Source organism: Camponotus vicinus, unplaced genomic scaffold (assembly GCF_025532165.1).
Source record: "Camponotus vicinus isolate PSW18456_S1 unplaced genomic scaffold, iyCamVici1.0 SCAF_7, whole genome shotgun sequence".
NCBI classification, from domain to species: domain Eukaryota; kingdom Metazoa; phylum Arthropoda; class Insecta; order Hymenoptera; family Formicidae; genus Camponotus; species Camponotus vicinus.
Window position 1 is genome coordinate 4,029,840 of NW_028141979.1, and position 25,696 is coordinate 4,055,535.

A 25,696-nucleotide genomic window follows, 5' to 3' on the forward strand; every position below is an offset into this window, starting at 1 on the left:
TTTAAACTGACCAGTTCCATGTGAGGCTTCATCGTTTCGTTTACGGCTTCCTCCGAAATAATCACCGTACCACCTTCATAGCCAATACCACCGCAAGTTCCAATCCTGAAGAAAATTGGATCCCTCACTCTCGCATGGTACATCAGTTTGATAACTTCGTGAAGAAGGATGCTAACTGAAGGTACGCCCATACCATGCTAAACAGATGTGTTTTTTAAATAATAATGTTCGCTTGAGTTTTTTTTTATGGAATTTAGTAATATCAAAATTATGAATCTCAATATATTCTTTAGTTTGAATTTGTTAAGTTTATGTAATTCTATTTATTTTATACTATTATTTTTTTATACTATTATTTATTTTTATACTATTTATTTTATACTCGCGCTGTTTCAATGCAAATAGAGAATATATAGGATATTATTATTTAAAATTTAAACCAATCGGTTAGTTTTATATTGACCAAGTTTTTAAATTCCAGGAATTAATAAAATAAAACGCTTTGTACTAAAAAATTTGCGGCATCGAGAGAATATTCACTCGTAAAAGGAATCTCCATTATAAATAATTTCATTCACAGGTAATAATACAATTGCGTTTCTCGAATTTCGATTGATTTGTTCGACATATCGAGTGTGTACTTCACGCAAAACAAGACGGTTAAAACGATTTGATTATCCAAGTATGTAGGAGAAGTACTATAACGTTGAAGCGAGAGGCGTATGATTAGCATGGAATGTTTAGCAAATCGTTTCTTTATTAGGAATGGATTGCTGATCTTGTTGACGTTATGTGTGTGTTAAACTTAGATGTCAAGAATGTTGCGATACTATTGTCTTTTTAAAAATGACTTTTTAACAGTATTTATTGCCTATTGTCATATGCTTCGCGAAAACGACGATGGTTATTGTATTTCTCAGTTTATTTAAGATTGCTATTTGTTTCCTGAAGATTTCATTTGAAATCAATTTTTAATATATCTTTGATTTTTATTTAATATATGTTATTTAATATTTTATTTAATATATTATTATTATATTTAAAATAAATTTTTAATATATCTGATTTTTATTTAATATTTTAATATATTTTTATTTAATATTTTATTTAATATATTATTATTATATTTGAAATAAATTTTTAATATATCTGATTTTTATTTAATATTTTAATATATTTTTATTTAATATTGTTAAATAATCAAATCTTAAAAAATATTGTATCAGTACTGTTTCATTTTCAAATTTTCTATTAAAATATTATTTTTATATTTTTTAATGATTTTTTATATTTGAATCACGATATCTTAGCGAGACTATATTTTTTTTTATATCGTCATCGGTATAATCATTGATATACTAACAATCTACAGACTTTACTCAATGTGTCACGATTTCTATACAGATGTGACGTTCAACGCAACGATCCGCTAACATGTCGATATCTGATCGAATTATGCGAAATCGGTCACGGTTTGTATCGATTAAAGGATAACAACTTTCAAGCATATCGCGAGCACGTTCTTATTAAACGCCGCAGTAAATAAGTACGACTCGATGTGTTTGTGTAAAAATAAATCTGCTTGACGGTGTAAATGTTCTACTATTTGAACGAGTTCCAATTACGATGACATACAATAAAGCGTTTTAAAGAACTCAATCACTTTGTTTGACTTTCTTCGATAACGAAATAGAATTTTTGTCTTATAAAATTTATATTAAACAATAAAAATGTTCAGCATCAAAAGGAACGATTATATCAAGGAACTTACGCTGATAGAAAGAACCGGGCCGACTTTGTACATAGAATAGCGGTAAGAGTTCTTAGTGATGTCGAGAAGAGTAGTTCCTGCTGGCAGCTTGTGACCAATCTCCTTCATAATATAGTTGGCAAAATTTTCCATCCGTTTCGGTGTGCCACCCATACAGACGAACTATAACGTAAGAATAAGACAAAAACGTTATTAAGAAACTAAAAAAATTTGAAAGAAAAAAAGAGAGACAAAGAGAGAAGGGAAATACACGTAAATTGATTATTAACGCGCTCGTAATCTGTTACTTGAAGCGCCATTCATTCTTAAATGTTAAAGATCATCGGTTACGATGATAAAAATAAACGAGTAATGGTCGATGGTGTAATTGCACGTCATTGAAATATATTTCGCGATTTATTGACATTGGCTGACATCACGAACGTATCGCGTGACATCGTCAGCCTGGCGCACAATTGCGCGGTATTGCGACTAATGCATATTCGTTTCATGATTTAAATCGAGTGTCAAATGCAGAGAGCAAAGACGCGATTGACTGTAAACCGATTATTGACAAATGTAATAAATATCCACCGAGAAGTGTGCTACGCGAACTGATTTCATCAAAGGAAATCAAGAACCCGATATTTATGAATGATGTAACCTCTTACGTCATATCGTTTTGCATACATAAGTTTAACACAATTATACATATTAAAAACTGATTAGTTAATTTAATATAATAAAAATAAATAATAAAAATAGATTATATAAAGAATCTATAAAAATATTTTTTAAATATTAAGATATAGGTTCCTATGAAATTTATATATTATATATTATATATTATATGCACATATATTAATTTATATATTTATATATTATATGCACTTCGCATATCACGGAAATATATCGCATTATTCATATATTATTTAATTATTATTTTATAATTAAATTAGAAACGTACGTGAGAAATCTGTCTTTGTGATCTCTCATATAAATACGGAATCATGCTGACAATAATATTGCGCGTGCTTATCACTTGATCTTGTACATAATTATGTGTCACTGAAAAACTTCATCCAATATTTATCAGCATGCATTACGTCATCGATATGATACATAAACACAAGCACAATGGCACTGTAATTAAAATGCAGCTTGTTAAAAAGGAAAACACTGGCGACTAAGTGATAACAACGTGCACGTGCTTCTGATAATTTCATTTGACTCATTTGAATTTTATAATTCCTTACGATGCAATTATAAATTCTTAGGAAACATGTGTATCTTTTTAATTCAAACAAAGCACATTCTCTCTCATGAAGCTTAATAATAATAATTGCCTATATATTTGTCATTAGTTATATATATGCAATTTTAATAATAAGTGATTGGAAATAAAACAAATCGGTTTCGCAAATCGAATTTCAAGAAAGCGTAGAAATCAAAATGGATTATTTAATCTCGAACGGATTTGACTTTAATAAAGTTTTAATTCCAGGCATAGTTACTATAAGATATTGAATATTAAAAATTAAAAAAGTTTGGAAAAGACGAAGCGCAGTTAATTAATTTTTTGTTAAGTGGAAAAATCGAGTTGTGAAATTGAGATTAAGTTGTTGGGTACACTTATAAAGTTTTCTCAAATATTTCAGAAGACTTTCTACGTACGCCAGTATGAATATTTCGCTCTATTTTCTTGAGCAAAATTATAAAAGAGAATTATTCATCCGACTTACTTTGATGTCGCCGAACATTTCAACGAGATCGTGGGAACCGCTGCCGAGCGCGAGATGATACAATATATCCTGATCCATGAGCTCGATATTGGGATTCCGTAATCGTACGGAGCCATCGCTGTACCTGTGTGAAAAATGAAAAATATGTATTTTATTTATATTTACTCGCACACTTTAAAGCATTTTAAAGTCTAAGTCCTGTCAAAGAGAGCGTTATTATATTCAATATGGTAAAAAAATTTATCCTGCGCGCGCGGAAATATATATAACATAAATATACAACATACTCGCGATATCAGAAACATATCAAAACATTTTATTTATATTTCTGTGATACATGCTACACGTTTACTCGCTTATGAAACGCTTTAAACTTACGTAAGACCAATTTAGTACTTGATATTGTTAATTGCGTCGTCCAAATAATACTGCGTAAATTATTGAAAGAATGTTGGTGTCGTTTATGAATATCTATTCAAACAAAAATTTATATTCACATAGAATGTTTTACATCACATTAATCTAAATCATAATATTCTGTCTTTTTGTAATGTCATCAAATTACGAAGGCATATGTTGTGTCATGTAAAATCATAAATCTGTATTCGTGCACAATTTTTCAATCATCGCGAACAAAAAGCAGACGAACGAGCGAGTTTCCAATTAAGTTTCACCGATAGCCTTTGACATGATGACGTCACAAATATAATTTTCCGACAGGCGAAAGGTTGGGCATATTGTTAATTATATCAACGTCGAAAATTGATCTCGTTAATGCGCTCGTAAGCCTTAATCAGTTTCGGCCGGAGTCGCGCATCGTAATCAAGTCACTCGTTCATCGGCCGAATAATTATACTTCACTTCTAACATTTCTCGGCAAGATATGAAACCAAGTAATTTTTCCCAGAATAGAGGATATAGCTTAAAGCTAAAAAAAATATGCTATAACTAATATAGGATGTAGCTTAAACTCAAAAAATATGAGTTTAAAATTTTTTTATAAATTTAATGCTGATTTTTTTCAACAGAAACGTTCTTGTTTTATATTTTATGCACATTTATTTTTATATATTTATATTTTAAGAGCTAAAATATAAATTATTCATTTATTTATTTATTTATTTTAAGAGCTAAAATATAAATTATTTATTTATTTATTTATTTATTTTTATGATGCTTGATCAACTGCAATAAAATTTTAAAAATATATTAATGTACAATTCATCTAAACTAAAAATGCGACTTAAAAATGAGAATCTGAAAATGTTATGAAATTTATAATAAAATGTCATACTATTTTCACGAAGATATCGAAAAATAAAATGGGTCAGAATCGATCCGAACGGAACAATAGAGTCGCGGTTGTTTGTTCGTCTTAAGGCTTACCGAACTATTTGCCATGCTTACAGAGTTTTCTATGGGAGAAAATATCCGTCGATATTTATATAGTTCAGGTTTGTCCATTGTCCATGATATCGCTCGACAATGCAAATGTATATACATTACTTTAATCCCGACAGACTGTTGCCGAGATTAGTTTCGATTTACAATCACAAAATCACGCGCGACTATTCATCCATTTCATTCATCCATAATCATGTTAGCGTTAACTATTAATGCACTAATATTTGTTATAGTTTGACATTGATTACACGTATCTACTTACATCTGAAAATACTTGAGAATGATGAGAATTTTCTCAGAAATTATTTCTACCTCGAATTGAATCATAAATTCTATTGAAGATTCAATATATGCAAATTGCATGAAGCATTTAAATAAAAATATCTGTTTCGTGAGAGGTTTTTTATCATTATATTCTTTTTATTTATATTGTAACTCTATTTTTTGCTTTTCAGGAATTTTGCATCTACAACCAATTAATGCATATTTAACTATCTCATTTTATATGAAATGCTCAGAAACTATCTTTTGCCCTTTTGCGAAAATATAACTTAACAAACATAAAATAACTATTAATTAGCAAATCTATTTCTTAATGAAGATTTAAAAATGTTTTCTGTCACTTTTTAATTTCTTTTTAATGTAATAATTAACAATCTGCTAATAAAACCGTGCTTAATGCTTTAATGATAAAGTTCAACTGAAATTAATTGAAGAATATATTTCGATATTTATATAAATTTACTTAATAGAGCAAATAAAAAGTTTTTAACAAATTAAATATTGCGTAAAGCTAATTGTGAAAGCCTTCTTTTCTTAATTAAAAATAATATTTAATTTATTTGAATTTTAACTTGATTGATTTGTACAAAATAATAGAAATTATTGATATATTTAATATTGAAGGTGGAAACTTATATGCGATCTATTATGATGATGGTCTTTCAACGTATCTTTGAACATAGATGCCCACTAATCCTAGGCTTAGTCCGCCGATAAAGGAGTTTTTTCGAATTATCTCTCCTATTTCCTATCGAGTAAAAATCGAAGGAGAAAATCAAGTATAATCTGACTTCAAACACTTGCATCTCTTGTTATTGATCACAGCCGTAACTGGGTTTTATATCTTGTTACGTTATCAAACAAAAATTTCTTTGAGCTAGTGAAGAATCATTTCCTTTATCCATTATCAGATAAAAATCGAAGGGAAACATTAGGTATAATCTGACGGCATTATTTTTTCATTGATTATGGCTGTAAATAATATATTTTTATATCCTGCCATTATCACTGTTTTTTTTATTTTTAAAAAGGACTTTTTCTTGCTTCCTGCCACGTGTCAGATATCTTTGTTTGAGGACTTATCGAAGTGTCTCCGCTTTTACGTTGTCTGTCTTTTGTAAACTGTCGCCTTCGCGACGCGGCTTCCTATTCTCTTCGCGGTCCACGACGGAAATCAACGGAAATTATGCGAATAATGTGGAGAATATGTGAAAATACATGGTCTACGTTTCTCACGGAGTTGCATTCACTATATTTCTGTCACTTCTATCGCGAAACAGCCATACATCTTTGTTGTAAAATCGCGATGAGTTATTGTTCGATGTTTCTCGCATCTCGCAAGGACGTTTGATATTGTTTACATTCGAAGATCAGGGGATAATCCGGTTTTTCACCCATTTTTCCTTATTTTTTTACGTATAATATACAATTATATCATGAATGCTATAACCCCAGATGAATTTGTGCCTTTTATTATTTTATTATTATCATTTTACCATTACTATAAAGTTACATTTTTGTTTCCTGTAATATACTGAACAAAATATGAAGCGAATAATGTAGCTAAAATTAATGATTAAAATTAATGACATGTGAAAAATAAAAGAGCGTATTTTTCCGACAAGTCACAAGAGTCGCTTGACGTTATATCCTGGAGCAATCCCGTGAGGAAAATCAATTTTTGCGGTTAATCGCGCCTATTCGAAAAGACCCGATCTGAAAGCTTCTTTTAGGAAGAGATGTTCTAATTAAATTGTCGTACTTCCTAGTAAACACTATTACAGTAATATAACATGAAAGTAACAAATAATATGACGCAAGTTACTTATATGACATAAAACATTAGTTTAATATATCATACGTATTATTTTGCAACATTAAAACGGTAATGTAACAGAATATTATTGTAACATGATATATTATTGTATACGTGTTCCTTCGCTTACGCGTCGAAACTAACTGAACTTTAACTTGTATTTAATCTTTCGCCATGAAATGGATATAAAGTCTGCAAAAGACAAGTACTAACATAAAATTTAAAGTACATGTCTTTTTCGTCAATTTAATTTTTAGTACAATCGTAACAAAGAATTCAAAATATTAAACAGGTTATTTAAAATTGGACGGATAAATGCGAAATAATCCATTTACTATCTACTTGAAACAAAAAATCGACATTTTCATATTAAATTAAATCCGAATTTATAAATTAAATATGTATAATTTATTTATTATCTATAATTTATTTATTAATTATCAATTATCAATTATTTATTATTTATAATTTATTTATTAATTATCAATTCTATATATGATTAATATTCTATATAAATCAATTTTATATGAAATATAATTGCGATGTAACAACGATATAACATATGTTATATTTATGAATGAAAAATTAAGCAATAATTTATTAATAATACTTATGTATATTACTTGTAACATTCCATTTTATTGCTTTTATAGAACATTAATATAATAGTGTTTACTGGGTTGTGCCTGACTTTCTTATCATACATTTTATGTATTCTCGTCTAGCAACTCTTTACGAGGAACAAACGTTTCAATTCCGATTCAATTATAAAACAGAGATCGAATTAATCTTTAAATAGCTTTTCAGACATCAATCTATTTTTGTACGCTTTGACAATGAAATGAAATAGATCGCAAAATGTCAAATATTTTTAATGTCAGATTTAATTAGTTGCTTTTAGTTTCTGAATTTTAGAGTAAATATGCATAATAAATTACATTTCACCGATTTTTTCGCTACTTAAATACATTGTAGGAGAGATTGTTCTGAATAATTTCTTGCAAAAATCAAGTGAAGGATTATTGGTGTTTAGGAGATATAATAAATTAAAGTTTAACGATAAAGTTTATGTACGTTGCAATAATGTTATTTTATAGCTAAAAATCTCTATTTACGACTTTCACGCGTGGGCAGAAAGGAGACTTCCGTAGTAAAAAAACTCTAATTTAAAATATTCACGACCATGTAGTTATCTTTTAAATAATGTAAAGAAGAATTTTTTCTAATTAGAAGATGACAAATAAATTAATACGGCGTGCACAAACTTCATTGTTTTTTATACCAGTTTATAATATCTAAGAAAAAGTATCAAAAGTGTCAAACTTTAATTAAACTAATGTCGTTCCCAACTTGATGTTTGCGAGAAATTACTCGGGACAACTTTTCTTAATAATAATCCCTCAATAATGGTAAATAAATTAATAATAATCTCTCAATAAATGGTAAAAAAATCAATGAGATATAACTATTATGCATAACTATTATTTACCGAATTTTAGGATTGGTAGCTATCGGAAAGATATTACAATCTTTTAGATAACGAACATTAAGAGGACTTTTTAAGAATACTAGAGAAGGTATCTTTGATCAAAAATCGAAGCTTTTTTTTTTAATGTATAAAACTCATTTTAGGCGGTTTTGTGATTTTGGATAGATTGTTATAGAAAAAAGGGTTAATCAAATTCAATCAGAAAAATATAATTTATATTGCTAGGCAACGTAAAATGAACTTTAAACTTCGATTATCAAACTTATTGACGAATAAATTAATTTTCGTACAACTCGTTCCAATCTGCGATATAGAAATCGAAACAGGATGTTTGCTCTATTTTTATCTATATCGTCTTAAATCTACTTGGTTATTCAAACCAAGCCGGATTGAGCAAGATGCACTTTCCGGTTCTCTCTACAAAAAAGCGCCTCTACCTGACCGGACTGACGTATTCCCTGGTCTCTTTGGTCTTGTCCTTCTCCATCGGTGGTTTCAAGGAGCAAACGTGCTCCCCCGACTCGTTCAGAGTCTTATTCTGGCAGGCGCAAGTTGGCATTATTCGATCCTTTCCCACGGGAGCAAGAGAAGCACAGATTTTTCACATGAAATTCACCGCCACTTTGATCCAAATGATTCACCGATGTTGTTCTTTATCACAGAATATTCGATGGGGAATCTTTTGTGTGACTAATACACTTTATGATACACTTTGATACTCCAGGAAATCTTTCACGTTCAAAGATTGTGTCGCATTGAACGATACGAGGGCGATTTTTTCGTGACCAAAACAGAGTCGATCGACGATGTCAGAGTAGTTGGCGACGATCACGACGAGACTCTTTATACATCACTCGGGACACGCGTCGTTCCCACCACATCGTCACCGATTGCGGCTGCCAATCGTTCAACACGTCTCTGTCCGGGCAACCGGTCGTGATAGCTAGCTGCTGATATAAACACAAGTTGTTGGATATAAACCTGCTGGTTGCGCGAATAGTCAATAGCGGTGAACGCATGTTTGGGGTGTTCGACAGATCGGGGTGATAGGACTCTTTGAAAGCAGCTAATGCAGTTTGTTCGTTAACGCGGGGACAGAGCGAAATTCCACTTTTGAATTAAATACAGATGAATAAATTTGTAGTTGAGAATGAAGTTCTTATCACGTAAATTTTTCTCCTGCTTTTATCACTGAGAGAATGCGGGCTAAAGTTAAAATCTGATGGCAAGGAATATTTGTAATAAAGAGATATATATTACATATTTCATTTTATTTTTATTCGTGATTTTTATCATGAAATTATTAAGTACTTCACTCTTAATCATTTCGTCATTTTATCGCTTCAAATGATAAATCGCTCATCGTGTGTGGTACTTCTAATAATCTACTTCATTCAGATAGCCATGGTCTCTTATCAGAGTCCGTCTGTCACTGTTTTCCATCATTCAGAAAGTATTTATAATGAATTCATTAATTTTCTGCCGCTAGTAAAATAATAATAATCTCAGTATTATTATAATAAGTATCGCACGGGTCAGGGCAGCCACGTGCCAAAGTGTTTGATTTGTCAGAACTCGGAATAAAGCTTACAAATTGCTTTCGTCCGCCCATCATCTTTTCCTCGCTCCAAATTAATTGTCTGAAGTACCGTTTTCAATTATCAGAATCATCTTTGCATAATTTGTGTACTCGTAAAAATCTTCCATCATAAATTACCGAAATATAAGAATTAATATCCGACATTACACGGATCTCCTGTTAGAAATTGAACGTAAATTAAAATAAGAAAAATATCCATCGTATTAGAATCGATCGTCAATCTCCCGGGGCAGATACGCGTTTATCGAGTTTTTTGCAATTGCGGGCTGGAACCGCAAGCGGAGAGCTAACCGCGCAGAACGGAATTCACCATCTCTCCACCAAGCCGAGAAATTGGAGTTATTCTCGCGCGGTTATAAGAGTCGTCGGGGATATTACGTAACCACCTCTTCGCCCTGCACGATTCAGTCCTGCTCATCCCGAGAAACATCTTTCGAGGTCCTTTTATTTCCGTTTGTATGACCATCTCTTTTTCTGGTGCGTGGGCGTCCTTTTCCACGAGGAATCATAGGACGAGGGGTTGAGTTCCAACCATGGACCCGAGCAATTCGCCCGTAAATTACCTCGAGGCTTCCCGTGAGATGTCGATAAATAAGCGTCTCGACGAACTGGCCGCAATATTTTCTTAATAATCCGCTACGGAAGACTTTAATTTCCGCTGCTCGTTTCGGATCATTACGTGCGAAATTTTACATTATCGAAGTTGAGCACGTTTTTCGCTAGATAAGGCACATTTATCTAGTTAATTTAATTTAATCTTTATATTATTCAGGATTTTAATGATGCTAAAGTTATATCTTGTAGAAATATATGAATACTGATTTATTAATAAATGTAATGTGTTTTATAATGGAATGAGAAAAACTATTATTTCTATTTAGAATTATCATAAGATTTCTAGAGGCATTGAAATATGATGAGAAAAAAAGAAAGCATTCTTATCAAAGTATTTTTGTCAATGATAGGTTCTTTAAAATGTTGATTCTCTCTTAGTTCAAGATTAATTCAAATTCTAATGTGTATCGACAAACAAATCTTTTTCCATGGTGTAATTACACTCCTAACAACGTACCGGGAATTATTTTAATTTCCGGCTTTATATTCATATTAAATCACAGGAAACTTCTCCAATATTCTTGGTACTGATGATAATAGAATAGATGATCTCATATCGCGACGATGCTTAGCCACTATAATCGATTGGATCAATTATTTCGTTCACTATAATCACTGTAAGCTACAAAAGCAAATAGATACACACACATTGTTGCATGATTGAGAGATACGTTTAAAAAATTTATAATTTTTACGGATCACTATTGAACGAATGAGTCTCGCAAGACGGATTGAAACAGCAAACGAGAACGTTAGTCGCCCAATGATTTCTGTACTGTGTTGGACGGTGTTGGATTGTTGCTACTTTTAGACCGGCGATGCCAACCAAATGCTCTGCTTGCTGCGCAAAGTTTGCTTTGCATCGTTAAACTAAATCATCTTTTGGCGAGCATAAAATAAGCGTGGGTTTAAAGATAATGATATCGATACATTTTCGATATGCATCAATAATTGTTGTTAAGTAATAAAAGAATATTAGTTTCAGCATATTTTGATCTAGTTATAATAAAGAATTATATTTTTGTTAAGAAGAAATCGATTTTAAATTTATCGAATATTTATTATTAAAATCACAAGTTTTTTAAAAATAATTTGCATAATAAAATTGCATTTTCCCTTTATTCAGACTTACAAATTAATTATATTCATCGAATTATATATATATATATATGGTAATACAATTTATGTGAGTAATACAATTTCTTTGAGAGATATATTTGACTTGCTTGAAAAGCAATAAGCTTATCCTTTCGAGAGGTCTGTTATGCATGTATAATATTGCACATTTGATAGAGCGGCATGCTTTGAATAGAATACCAATGTTACGGTTATCGATTACCTGATAAAAAACGTTTCCTTTCTAATTTTAGTGAATCACTTATAGATTCGAATCAAACAATTATAAGTTGAAGTGATATGAAACTAATCCACACAAGCAAGAAAAACATTTATGTTTACTTTATTTGTATTAGAACAAAAGTCACTGATAATTCTGAGATATAAGTGTTTATAATAACTGCATAATGTGTGTGTGTATGTGATTGTAGTTAACGACTGTAATTATAAAATTATGATAGAAAATAAAATGTATATAAAATATACTGTCAACGTTTTTATTTGCAAATCTTTCATTAAGTGAAGATTTTTGGTTTTAAATATCAATCAGAGAATTTACTTTTAACCTTTGTCATAAAAATTATCTTCAATGGAGGAAAAAATGTTTTGCATTAATCAACACATTCAATGATTTTGCATTCAATCGCAAATGAACGAATTTTTTTCTCGCAATGTAACAATTCCTTTACCATTTTAGTTATTTTAGACTTGTTTTTTTTTCACAATCAAAAGTACTGTCCTACATACAAGAAAGAGCATATTGTCACCTTTTCCCTCGGGCTTTCAATTTTTTTCGCTATCGTACGCGCGATGCATAATAGTGAGTATGCTTTTACGGCGGCATCCATCGATTTTGAACTAATCGATATAGTGCATAGATTGAATAAGCCATATCGCGCCACATGCAATAGCACTCTTGTGCAATATCCACGCATCCGGACCGATATCTGATAGGGTCGTCAATATCTCACCGTTCCCAACTTTGAAATTCGTCATCAAGCGCACAATATGCGTGCAATCTCTGCATTATCAGATATGGGCGCGCAAATCAGGTGCAGCCTTTCGAATTCGGATCGAACGCAACTGACAATAACGACCGCATAACTGAAATCATTATATGCAACTCGAAACATATACATAATATCTGAATGTATGTGAATCATTATGAATATCAACTCGATATAATGAGAAGTATCATTAACTCCAAATCACTATCAGATATTCGTTTCATGCAATTTGAAAATATGTTTATATCAAATGTATCCACATTAATACGTAATATATACTCGAATTTTCGTTTAGTTACAACGGAAAATATAATTTGCATATCCCTTTTAATTTTATTGAGATAACATTAAACAAAATATATTTTGCCTCTCTGAAATATTATTTTAATTATTAAAAAAATCAATTTTTGAGTTATATTCACATTTAACATATGTATAAAAATGGCTTCTAATAATATATTCTTTATAAAAGCGTAATTATATAAATATTTAATATTTTGTTAATATAAATTCAATAATTAAATTTGCGAGAGGCCAAAATAAATTTAATTTTTAGAATAAAAAAAGAGCTCTTTTTCTCTTTCTCTCTCTCTAAAATTTAATATTGCGTGGGATAATTTATATATGGAACCATAAATTTTTTTATCGAATATAGAATGCAATTGATCGTTATATAGGATACTGAATTTAGTAGCTTATTAATTTAGTAGCTTATACTAAGCGTATTGATTTTTGTGTAATTTTGTGTATTTTTATGTTATTATCAAAGTAGTTTTCTCTCTCTTTTTTTTTATAATATTGATTACTTAAGTGAAGAATACACTTTCTCGATCTTTTATTTCAAACACAGATTTAAATGAATATTAAACACACACACACAAGAAGTAATGCATTGTTGATGCGAGAATATTTATAACGATACTCAACTAGACTATATTCGACTGTCATACATAGAACATTCGAGTATTCTAATTCGGACGCTTTTGGGCGACTAATGTGTCAGCATTATGCAGGGAACGTGTTATCGTGTTGCTCCTGACCTCTGACCTCATTTCGGCATATGGGCTTAAAGTAGCACTGAGCGCACGCGTTAGAATATCGCACCTGACGTCGTTTCCTTGAGAGTTCAAGGATTCCAGAAAATTTCTCGCGATTCTTTGTACCATGTTAAATAGCTTTGTTCATCTTTCTTTTCCCTAGTTACGTTAAGAAAAAAATTAAAATCATATAGATACTAAAATTTGGTTTCTAATCATTATCAGAAACATATAATTAAATGAAAAATAGAAGCTAAAATTATTAGTTATACATCTTCGCGTCTCTTTAGAACTTTTCAAGAGATTAACAATTAATCAATCAAATAATTTTGAACAAAAAAACAATAGCTGAAAAAGAAATATTTCTCCTAATACGCAATAAACCTGCATTTCCTCTGCAATAAACCCGTTTTATTTTACAGTAGAAATGCACATATAAATGCTGTATGTGTGCTGTACGTGTCTTCCCGAAGCATGAAGCTCGTCAAAGGGACATCAATGGTCGAAACCTATGCGAAGATAAAAGGCAAAGGATCTATACGCTATAGAAATGCATGTGTCTATACATGAATTCTTCGATCTTTCAATTGAAACTCCTCTTATGTAACAGAGCAGTATCAGAGTTGTATATATGTATGTACGCGTATCGTATTTTGATAGCACGAAGAAATCAATTTGAAGATGATAAGCTTAAGAAAGAGTTATCATCATTTGATAATTCATAACATCAATTTAGTATCCGTATTTTTATTCGCGGTAAAAAAATATTATGATGTTTTACAAGTAAATATAATTTTTACTTATATGTGATTACATGATTGATATCCGATGTTTGAACTTTTAGTACCGCTGAGAAGCTTCGGCGATTATTGATTAAACTAATGACGTAATTAAAATTCGATAAGAACCGAGTTTATTTTGCATTACGTAATCTAACTGCTGAATTAAACATTAATGATATCGATTTGAAAATAACATGGGTTGAGCGACATATGCAGATGTCGTATAATTTTATTGTTTTTTACTCTAATTCTGTGAGATTGCATTAGTATTTTTTTATTAATATTAATTATTAAAATAATTAATAAAATAATAATTAATAATAACAATTATTGATATACAATAGTATTACATTATTATTAAATTACATAAAGCGTTAAATTATATTACAATTACACTTTATAAAGAAAGAAAGAGAGGCTATAAATAAATATATAATTATATTATATTTTTCGAAAATATATAAAAATATATATTTAAACATAAAATTATATTATAATTTACTTTTTAATTTTAATTACATTTTAATTTTAATTTAATTTTAATTTAACTTTAATTATATTATAATTTACTTTTTAGTACAAAAATATAATTTTGATATTAAGACGGTTTCAATTATGACAAACGAACAATTATCGAAAACTTTAATAAAGAATTTTACGTGCAGATTTTGATATATTAACTTGAAATTGATTTTCCGGATTACGCTTGGAAGATAATAATGTGTCTCATGGAGTTGATCGCTCTCCAGAAATATAATAGATTATTATCAAGATCTATATTCTATTACTATGGCAACCGAAGAATCCGGAAAGTATGGTGTGCATATGCGAGAGAATTATATTTATACTAAAATATCTCATAAAAAGTAACACATTGAATTCTTAGCATTTGAATATGTGAATCGAGTACACGAATCAAAACTTTCATTTACACACAATCTGAAACCATATAAGTGCAATAAAGAAATTAATTTATATGTCTATGTGTGACACACATTACTTTAATTATACAAATTGAAAAGTTTGTGAAAATTCATCTACATATATATAAAAAATTGTAAAGAAGTTATATACGTCACAGCCTCTTTCTGCAAAATCAATTGTTTTATAAAAAGCCTAGTCTTTTTTTATAAATATACCATCTAAAAAAGATTCAGAATTTATAAAAGATAATATATATATATAAACAATAATAAAATTGTCAAATATATGCAGGTGCAAATTGAGAAAGGAAATTACAAAAGCGAAATTATTGAATTTTGTCCGATAATGTTTCAAATTTTTAAATTGATAATAACTTTTTGATTAAATAATGTTTATTAGCAAAGTCTGGCTTTCCTTTATTTGAAAAAGAAAATTACTCGGATGAATTAACTGTTATGAAATTCTAATAGAATACTGATGAAGAGAAGTAATATAAGAGAAATTGACATTTAAAATTTAAGTTGAAAATTATAATTGTCTAAATTAGATATATGAAATATATTAAATCACCCTAATAGGATAATGATTCTACTATAAATCAATAGTAATCAATACTATAAATCAAAGATAATATAAACTCTTCAAAGAAATAATTTAAATTCTAAAAAATAAAATCACTATTAAATTCTATATATTTCGTTATTATATTTTAATATTCAGAGTATTAAAAATTGCAGATACTTTAATATTCGGTCTATCAAATCGATGAACATATGCATTTTGAAATCATAAGTGATTTAAATAATTTATACATATATATGTATAGAGTAATAATGATAACCAATATATGAGAGATACATCTCACTACGCATTCAATTAATTAATCAAATAAAAAAAGGAAATTTTATGGCTTAGAAAATACGTAGCATGTATAATACAATATATCATATTGTAATCGTATCATATTATACGATACATTGTGCATAATCCAAAGATAAAACGAGAACTTATGGTACTCTATAATATATTTCTTATGGAAAGATATATGTATAAAGCATGGTCTAAGTTTTATGAAATCTTTGCAAAATGTCCAGCTTACCGGAATACTCGAGCAACCTCATATGCATTTAAATGCAAATTTTTGTTTTCGCACATGTCGTCCGATATAGCGTCACGTTTTTTCCATTTGGATTTATCGATGACTTGGATTTGACCGAGTAATCAATTATTTATTGTGCTTCCTTGCACTTTCATATGTCGATCTACTTCGCTATCTATTACATTACTTGCGGCGCAGACAGCGATAAGAAGTGTCTGGTAAGACAAACATCGCGAAACACCGTTGGATAAATCGACCATCGCATCTATATGGTATGCAATTACCGAGTCATGAGATAGCGTGTTATTATAACCGTTAAAATGAGATCGAGACTTCCTGTTCCGGCTTATATCAATTAATGAAATCGAACGCATGGCATGCCTTGAAGAATATTGCTCGCAGGTGCGCTAGATATTTTTTAGAAGTCGGGTTTTCATTTCAATCTTTCTTTCCTCGCTCATAAACTATATTGAAATTTTATGAATGACATAAAAGAAGTATTTTTTTCAAGATTTTCTCTTGGACGAATAATTAGAAATTTCATTTAAATAAAAGTTTTATACATTAACATTTTTTCTGCAATATTTATAGATTGAAAATTTATCCTTTCTCTCATTTCATTTATATAATATGAAAAAATATACAATTATATCACTGATAGATGAATATTTTGTTTGATATATGCGAAAATATTACATGAGTGGCAAGCACAGAAAGGTCTCTCTTATACTTCATCCCTTTGCAAAAACAGTTGGATATAATTATGTAAAATAACAGCGAACGCCTTGTGTCTATTACCTGTAGTGTTTATGTAACCCGTTGCAGTTTCATAAGCGAACGCGAAGCTGAAGAGATGGAAGGTCTAATTTATCGTGTAAATAGAATTCTCTCCCGAATTCATTCATAGGAAAATATATTTTTGTTTGCAATAACAACTGTTTATTCATCAGAAAATGTTTATGTTATATTATGTATTACTATTATTTTCTTCTACTTGATTCTTATTCAAATATTTGTTGAAATTTTAGAAAAATTTCTTTATAGAAAATAATTAAACATCCACAAGTTTTCGTTAAAAACAAATACATGGTACTTTTTGTTGTGCAATGATGACAGCAAAGCAAAACCATAGTGGGATTTATGGGACCTCAAGAGTGAACTCTTAGGGTTAATTCACGAGGGGATATGGTCGGCATAGAGAATATAGAAAAGGGCACAATCTGCTTTCCATGTTCTTATTAATAGAGTCGCATCGATCGTCCACTTCGTTGCCAACGGAAAGCATGTAAGTCAACGTACACGTAATCATGCGTTTCATTCGACTTTTCTTTCATATATCATGCGTAAATGTGTTTCTTAATGATCTGTTTTGTGTTTAAACAAACTCATTTGTCAAAAATAATTTGAATTTTACATAATTAAAATTTGCGTGCCGCTTATTAACAATATCTTGAGCGAAATATTTTATTAAAAATAAAATAATAATATAATTTGATATAAAGAAAATTCAAATTATAATATAAATTCAAATATAATATAAATTCTACATAAAATTTATTTTTTAATTACAAAATAAAATTTCAAAAAAGAAAATAGATTACAAAAAATCATTATTCTTCATTCAACTTCAAGATTACATTTTATTTTAATAGAATTTTAATTTTTTTGAATTTATGATATACATACCACTAAAAATAAAAAAGCGAAAAATAATTATATTTTCGTTAAAAAAAATTGACTCAGAATCTATTAAAAAGTATATAATATATATTAAAATATGTGTATAATATACATAAAAATCTATAACGCGCGCGCAATATATATTTTGATAATATATATAATTGCAATTTATATAATCATGAATTTTTCTATTTTTCTATTTTAGTTTTCACGATACAGCTTTTGTATTTGATACAGCTAGTTTCCTCTTACGTGACTATATCTAGCGGAAAAGCAATATCCTCGATGGACACTGCGTACGATACAGTTACAGTTGCTCTAATTAGACGGGTCTGTGAATGACACCAGCATTGAAAACGCGCACAACTATAAATCGTTTATCGACGTAAAATACACTAGACCGATTCTAATGAAGGCCGCTGGTCTGACCGTCGAAATATAACTCCGGTAGAATACGTGGCATGAGATGTATATACAAGATATATTCGAAAAAGCCATATTACGTACAGTCTTTCTCGATTAATTTCATCAGTTTTCTGAAATTAGCTATTATTTTTTTTCTGCACTGCAAATAAATAAAATATAAGCATAAATAAAATGTCAATTATACATATATAGATTTATTAATTTAGACAAAACTTAATAAATGTATGAATATTATGTAAAATATAATCTCCTACATTTAAAATTAGCATTGAGTTCACATTTTGATAGTATTGAGAGAGAATCGATCAAATTGATATAATAATTTATTTTTCTTAGGCCACGCTGTACTTTTGCCTCTTTCAAATATAATTTACTTTTTAATCAGTTGCGATCTTCTTTAATATTGCATCTGAAAACTTTATAACTTTAAGAGAAATAAATAAAAATCGATTTCCAACTTTCCACATTTCAAAAAATTATTCACATAATTATATTATAATTTTTTAGACACATATATATACAATTTATATTATCCCTCTTTATATATTTAATATATATTTTCTTACTTCAAGAAAGTAATCTTTTCCATTGTAAATATCTTCTGAAATTAAAAATCCGCTTTTCAATTTTAATTAACACTGGAAGCACGATGACAAAGGATGCAAAGCAAAAGAAGAATGACAAATATAATACAGTGAAATTAAAATATTTTAATATTTTAGTATTGTACACACACTACAATTGTGTAATATGATAAGTATATTTCGTCTTTCTTTTTTCACTATTTAACGTATTATTTATTAGATAATGAGAATATTTTACAACAAAGAAATTTTTAATTATATCTAAATGAATTTATATCGAGTTTAGATAAGAAATTTTACCATACTGAGACATTAATATTTTTAAATATTTTAATCGCTTTTTTTGCAATCCTCCCAACTTTATATACATATTTCCTAAATCTCCATATATTGCGATGCTACGAATGTCACAAAACTAAATAAAATTTTTCAAAGACTTAGAGATATCCGGAAAAAAATACACACATATCTATTTTTCAAATCAAAACAATGCAGTTTTCACCTGTCAAAATATTTTCTAAAATTGCTATTGCATTAAACACACTAAAACAATATATTAAATAGACGTGTCATTTAATTTTTCAACATTTTTCAATTAAAATCACAAATTTGATCAGTGTAATGCGTGTAACATCCTTTTGGGACTTCCTTTAATTACATGAATGGAATTTCAAAGATTTATTCAAGCCACCGTGAACGATGTTGATTTTCGTTAGGACACTCGCGACAAAGACAGCCGCGCGATCGACTCGATGGCCAGCCCAGCCCTTTTTCGCGCGCCCTCGAGGAACGCGAGCGCGTGTATGACAGACAGAGCGAAACATCGAACCTGACGACGATCCTTCATCAGACTACCTAAATTTTTATTAAATAGACAGTACAACTCACTCGTCGAGCTCCTCCTCGTCCAGCAGAAGACTCATCCTTTTCGCTTTGGAGCAGCGTGCGATGTGCGGATGCGTTAGGGGTTGATTCTCGCCACTGCAGCAGGGGTGTAGTCCTCCCGATGATCTTCCGCAGCACTATAACCGTGGAAACGCGCCACGATTCTACTGGCGCGCTTTCTTCCCTCCCTGCCACCCGACCTTCCCTTCTCTCTTTCTCTCTCTTTACCCCCACATCGATCTATCCTTTTCTCACCACCTCGAGATTTTCCCCTCCGCCAATATTCTATCCCTCTTTAATTTGCGGACTCGCTCTTTCCTCCCTTCTGCCTGTCTGTCCTCCTCTTTCGCACATGCGGTCTTTCTCCTTCCGCTTTGCTTTATTCTTTTTACGCTTATGCGCGATCTGTCTCTCTCTCTCTCTCTCTCATCGCGAATTGTCCCTCTCTCATTTCATCGTGTTTCGTTCTGTTCTTTCTCCGCACATATGTCTTTTTCTATCAATCGCTATCCATCTTGCTCTCTAGCTTGCTCTGTTCTTTTCTCGCTCATAAATCAAAGGTGCCGTCCAGGTGGTGGTATACCCATTCCCCTTTGTACATGCGCACAATTTACGTATAATTCTGTCTCTTTATCCCCTTCTTTTATTCCTCACCCTTACCCACAGCTGCTCGACGCACGTGGTAAAGATCTCCGCCGTGGCCTATTTCGTGAAAGTCGATAAATCAACAATTAAATAAATATGTCAATAAATTCGGCAATTTATACAATTTAAGAACTGTTGAAGTACAATATTATTATAATTTACAAATTTTGATTAATTTCTCTTGAATACGATGATAACATATTCTGTCGTGATAATAAAATTTAGTTTAAATAAAAAATGGACTGTAATTAACTTTGTATTAATTTATGTCTATTTACATTCACGCATAATGTTTCAATCTTTTATTTTTATCTTTATATTAATATTATTTTATTGATAAGCAATATTATGCATATTATGCATGTTTCAATTTTCTTGCAAATAAGATCAATGTAATATATCAATGTAAATTCAGATGATGACAATGTCACACATTAATAAAGAGAATAAAATCAATTTTCAAATTTATTATAGAAATAAAATGCTTAGACTTTTGGAAATACCATTGTATAATCTTCCATTAAGGAAACAATGCAGTTGGATCGCATTAAGAAAACAAATACGACAAAATTCTTGAAATAATAGTACTGCGGGATAGAGGGAAGGATTACTATTGCTATTGGGGGATGAATTCTCTCGTCACGCTCGTCGATGCTACTGTCACAAACTGTGTGTGTTTATTTTTATCATTAATGTATATTATTTATTATAAATAAGTTAGAAACATTGATTTTTTGGGCTTGGTAGGTGTTTACAATTTTATACACAGAGAAAGAATACCCAACATATTTTATGCTCTCGGAAGGGTGGTGTACGCGCTTCCTGACGAAAGAGAGATGATTTACAAATGAACCTAACAGCCCCTTGGAGACTCTTGCACGTCGTCACTCGCCGGTTTCTCGATTAGGGTTGTACAAAGCCTATAGTGTCGCAACCGATCTCCTCTTAATTTTTTTTTCATCTCTCATTAAAATGTCCTCACACACGCACATTGAAAATCACTTCCTTACCTTCCCTCTTCATTTCGCCTCCTCTCTCTCTTTCTCTTTTTCGCCAACCCCTCTCTCTTTCTCCTTTCACACATGTACACGCGATGCCCATACAATTGCACAAATACGCATAAATATGCACGAAGACGCACAAACGAAAATGCACATACGCATACATACGCGTTCTCTCTTTTTCTCTCTCATTCACTTTTTTCACTAGCATTTTACATTTCGTGTCCTGCACATGCGCTACCTCTCCCTCCCTCTCTGCCATCATCCGTTTAATCACGCGCTCTCATTGAAAACCAAGCAGTATTACTATTATTAATTTATTATTTTATTACTATTATTATTATTATTTTATCATTATAATTATTATTATAATAATTATTATAATTATTAATGTTATTATTCAATATTATTTGTTGTGTGGTATCCGCTTAATATATAATATATTATCTAATGTATTTATATTTATATAAATATGTATATATATATATATATATATATATATATATATATATATATATATATATACATACATACTTTTTTTCTTTCATATATAAACTCAGTGTTCCAACCAAGGTGGGTGTGACACAACCAAGGTATATGACACATGCTGCCCGGTATGTGCGGTGCGTGCGCGGCGCCGGCGGAATCCGGTGATATTTGGGATGTCGTGCACATCTGTGTTGGAACGCAAAAATTCTTCCGGTTTCAGCCGACGTCGCGTAGAGAGGATTATCTCTATTGGCGCAACGTACTCTCCGGGTTCGCGCGCGGCTCCCGTCATCGCGCATATCTAACAATTACACTTAATGACTATTTTCGACTCTGATGAATAGTCTTACGACGCTTCGCGTTATCTTTTCTGCTTCGCATTTCGTAGAAGCGAAAAGACTGATCTAGTCCCTTTTTCTCGTCGAAAAGTTCACGCGGTTTTTTTTTCTCATGCATTTTAAAGAACCGCGATTTTAGAGTCGAACAACTTAGGAGACAAGATTCCTTCATTTCTCTTCACCGATGACGTACACCCGTTCATATGAAGTTTTTCCTTTGTCCTTACTATCTCTTTTTTTATCGCGTATTCTGTGATAGGGAAAGAATATTGAGGAAATTAATCCCAGTTTCGTTTTTTACTTTTCTACTTTTTTCTTTCTTTGATTTCGTCTTTCAAAATTATAAAATACTTTTCTTTTATAAATTATTTTATTACAGCAATTTGTAGAATTTTCTCTCAATTTTATTTCACTGTTATAATTTACCATTAGCTTTCTTTTCTCGCATTCATCGCTTTAGTACACGTTATCAGAGAAGAGCAAAAAAGATAGCGCAAACCGTGACTTTCAAGTAAATTGAAACGATCGAACCGTCAGAGAGTACGAGCAACGGGCAGCGCGCTAGCCGGCATATGAGCGAGCGCAGGCAGTGAGCAGTTCATACGTACGTACACTGTATAATGTGGATACGGGGCGAGCGAAGGACATAAAGTCCCCCCTCCTCCAAGAGAGAGGGGACCTATGGCTCTGGCTGCACGCGGTGGCTGTGCCGCCGTGTGAGAGGACGAGGGCCAAACGAAGGGAGAACCGCGACGAACTCCTCCTTCACCATCGCAACCGAGAAGTTCGCCCTCGCGATGTTCGTTCATAAGAGATTTTTGGCAAAGAATTCGATTCCTTGCAAATTCAAGAGGCATCTTGTTCGCGAAAAACTCACCGGGACTTTTCACATGCTTCAGAAATTTCTAAAATTCATCATTGCAGATCGAAAAACTCCTCGTTCTTAAGGGATTCGATCATTGCAAGTCGGAATTTCTCCCGCACTCTTTAGGAATCTATCTCTCTACGAAACTTCCCGTTCTTGAAAAATTAATTCGTCTTCGCAAGTTGAGAAAAATCATTCTGGAGGGATTCGCACGCAGTTCGAGGATCAATTCCCCTCGCGCAACCTGGACGCACAGCCGGCAGAGAGAGGAGACGGCAGAGAGAGATATCTGCGGGCTCCTCCCGCGCCCCTTAATTATCTAAGTCACATCGAACAAACGCAGTTTCCCGCAGTATCTTTCGATTACTCAAACACAAGGTTTCCTTTTCATTTCATCACACATACATAATTTCTCTCTTTTGCATTCATTCTTACTCTCTTTCTTTCTTTCTCCCCTTTCTCTCTCTCTTTCTCTCCGTCACTGCCGTTGGTATCCATGCTTTCTTCTTCCCGCTTTCTCTCTCTCTCCCTCTCTCGCGCTCTATATATATAATCTATATTTCATTCTTTATATATTATATATAACAATATTTATACGATGAATTTTTAATAGATTCGAGAGAGTCACATGTAGAAAGAACTTTGAGGCATTTCTGGTACAGATAAAAAGAAACAGAAACACTTTGGCTTTCGCGTAACTTTAAACGAAAGACATTCTCATAATTTAGCGCATTTAATAGATTAATGAAAAAAAAAGAAAAGAAAGAAGAAAAGGAAACAGAAAAGGAAGAAAAAAACAAACACCATAGTAGTAAATGGCACTAGAATTGCTCTCACTTGTGTCATCGAATCTAATTCGCGATTAAAAAGCCCGTTCTTTCTTTCGCTCGCTCGCCTCGCCGTTTCGCCTCTTCAGTTTTCTTCTCTCCTCCGCTGAGATCTCTTGGACTCGAGAGACGAACACAGGCAGACGCGCCGTTAAAAATGCGCGCGGCACAGCCGCGCCGTGTGCCACGCTCACGCGCGTGAGACACGTTCGCCCTCGCGTTCGTTCGTTCATATATATATAAAAGTCAGACAACGATGCCCGGGGCCCCTGGTATCGACGTATTCCCCGGCCCGAGGAGGGGGAAGGGGGAGCGCATTCGCGCGCGCAATATCGACTAAGAATTAATCTACAAAAGAAAGGTAACAAATCCCAAAACATGGGAACCGGTGTACGAGAGAACCGAATCGACTCGCGCGAGTTGGTATCGACAGTGAAGATAGATTTTGCTCCTTTTCCTCATAATCTCCCTTTCTTGCCGAAGAGAAAAAGAGAACGCTCGTGACGGTCTCTTCTACATCGCTCCATCGCATTTTACGTCCATCATAATTACGTGTCTTACGCGTGTCTAGCTACTTGTTGGTACAAACAACACACTCTCAATACACGACAAAGCTCGACGCGACGCACGCTCGGTGTCTGCGTGTATACGATCGCACCACGAGTCTATGTATCGTTTTTGTCTCGCGCATCTTCGTCGTTTCTCGGATCGCGAGTCAATGGAGTAGCAGTCTCACACTGATACATTGGTCAGGATGCGAGAGAAACTGTGGTCGTGTCCGCTCGGATTCGCCATCAGCGCATTTCGCCGTCTAAACCAGATTGTACTCCTTCAGATTGGACTGTAGGATGGTGTCCTTGACCGCCGCGAACACGAATCTGATGTTCTCCGTATCTGTGGAATAAGACAATACACGTGTTTAAAAATCTCGATGTATTCTTAATTCATATTCCATTCATACATTTTTAAAGAGAAACGTTTTTATTCTAAGTTGCATAAAGCGTTCTTTGACACATGCTATGAATGATTTTCCCTTTTTTTAAGTGGGACGTAACTTGTCATTGTATTGTCACATTGTTGACTTGTTATAACACTCAAGATACATATCTTGTACACATTTGAGATACATATCGCGTATTGACTTTTGATCCGCATACGCACCATTAGATATTCTTGGAGAATCGACGGTTGAAACTTATGTGTAATATGATGTGTGTATGTGTATCTTTACAAGTATACATGCCACATGAAATTTAATTTTTCAATATTATATCAGTTGTTTATTGAGTCTTA

The 25,696-nt window shown here is 31.7% G+C and overlaps 2 protein-coding genes across 12 annotated transcripts in view; both read right to left on the minus strand.

Moving 5' to 3' along the window:
- Window positions 1-20,437, minus strand: part of LOC145975137 (uridine phosphorylase 1) — a 25,175-nt gene extending 4,738 nt beyond the window's left edge. The window contains exons 1-5 of one of the 5 annotated variants that reach the window (XM_083105359.1): window positions 8,921-9,028; window positions 3,871-3,963; window positions 3,493-3,616; window positions 1,772-1,933; window positions 12-197 (exon numbers count right to left, since the gene is read on the minus strand). In XM_083105359.1, coding sequence (XP_082961485.1) covers window positions 12-197; window positions 1,772-1,933; window positions 3,493-3,570 — 426 coding nt within the window. In that variant the 5' untranslated portion in view covers window positions 3,571-3,616; window positions 3,871-3,963; window positions 8,921-9,028. Of the gene's footprint in view, window positions 1-11; window positions 198-1,771; window positions 1,934-2,717; window positions 2,797-3,492; window positions 3,617-3,870; window positions 3,964-8,920; window positions 10,481-11,155; window positions 11,470-20,241 lie in introns of those variants that run through there. The other 4 variants (XM_083105358.1, XM_083105360.1, XM_083105357.1 and 1 more) reach the window with 4 other exon arrangements.
- A 1,094-nt stretch (window positions 20,438-21,531) lies between these two features.
- The window catches only part of Galphaq (G protein alpha q subunit), a 34,306-nt gene continuing 30,141 nt past the window's right edge, over window positions 21,532-25,696 (minus strand). For all 7 annotated transcript variants that reach the window (XR_014439888.1, XR_014439887.1, XR_014439889.1 and 4 more), the window contains one exon: window positions 21,532-25,297. Coding sequence is in view for 4 of the 7 variants with exons in the window: in XM_083105262.1 (XP_082961388.1) it covers window positions 25,215-25,297 (83 nt within the window). In the remaining 3 variants the exon portion in view is untranslated. The remainder of the gene's footprint in view (window positions 25,298-25,696) is intronic.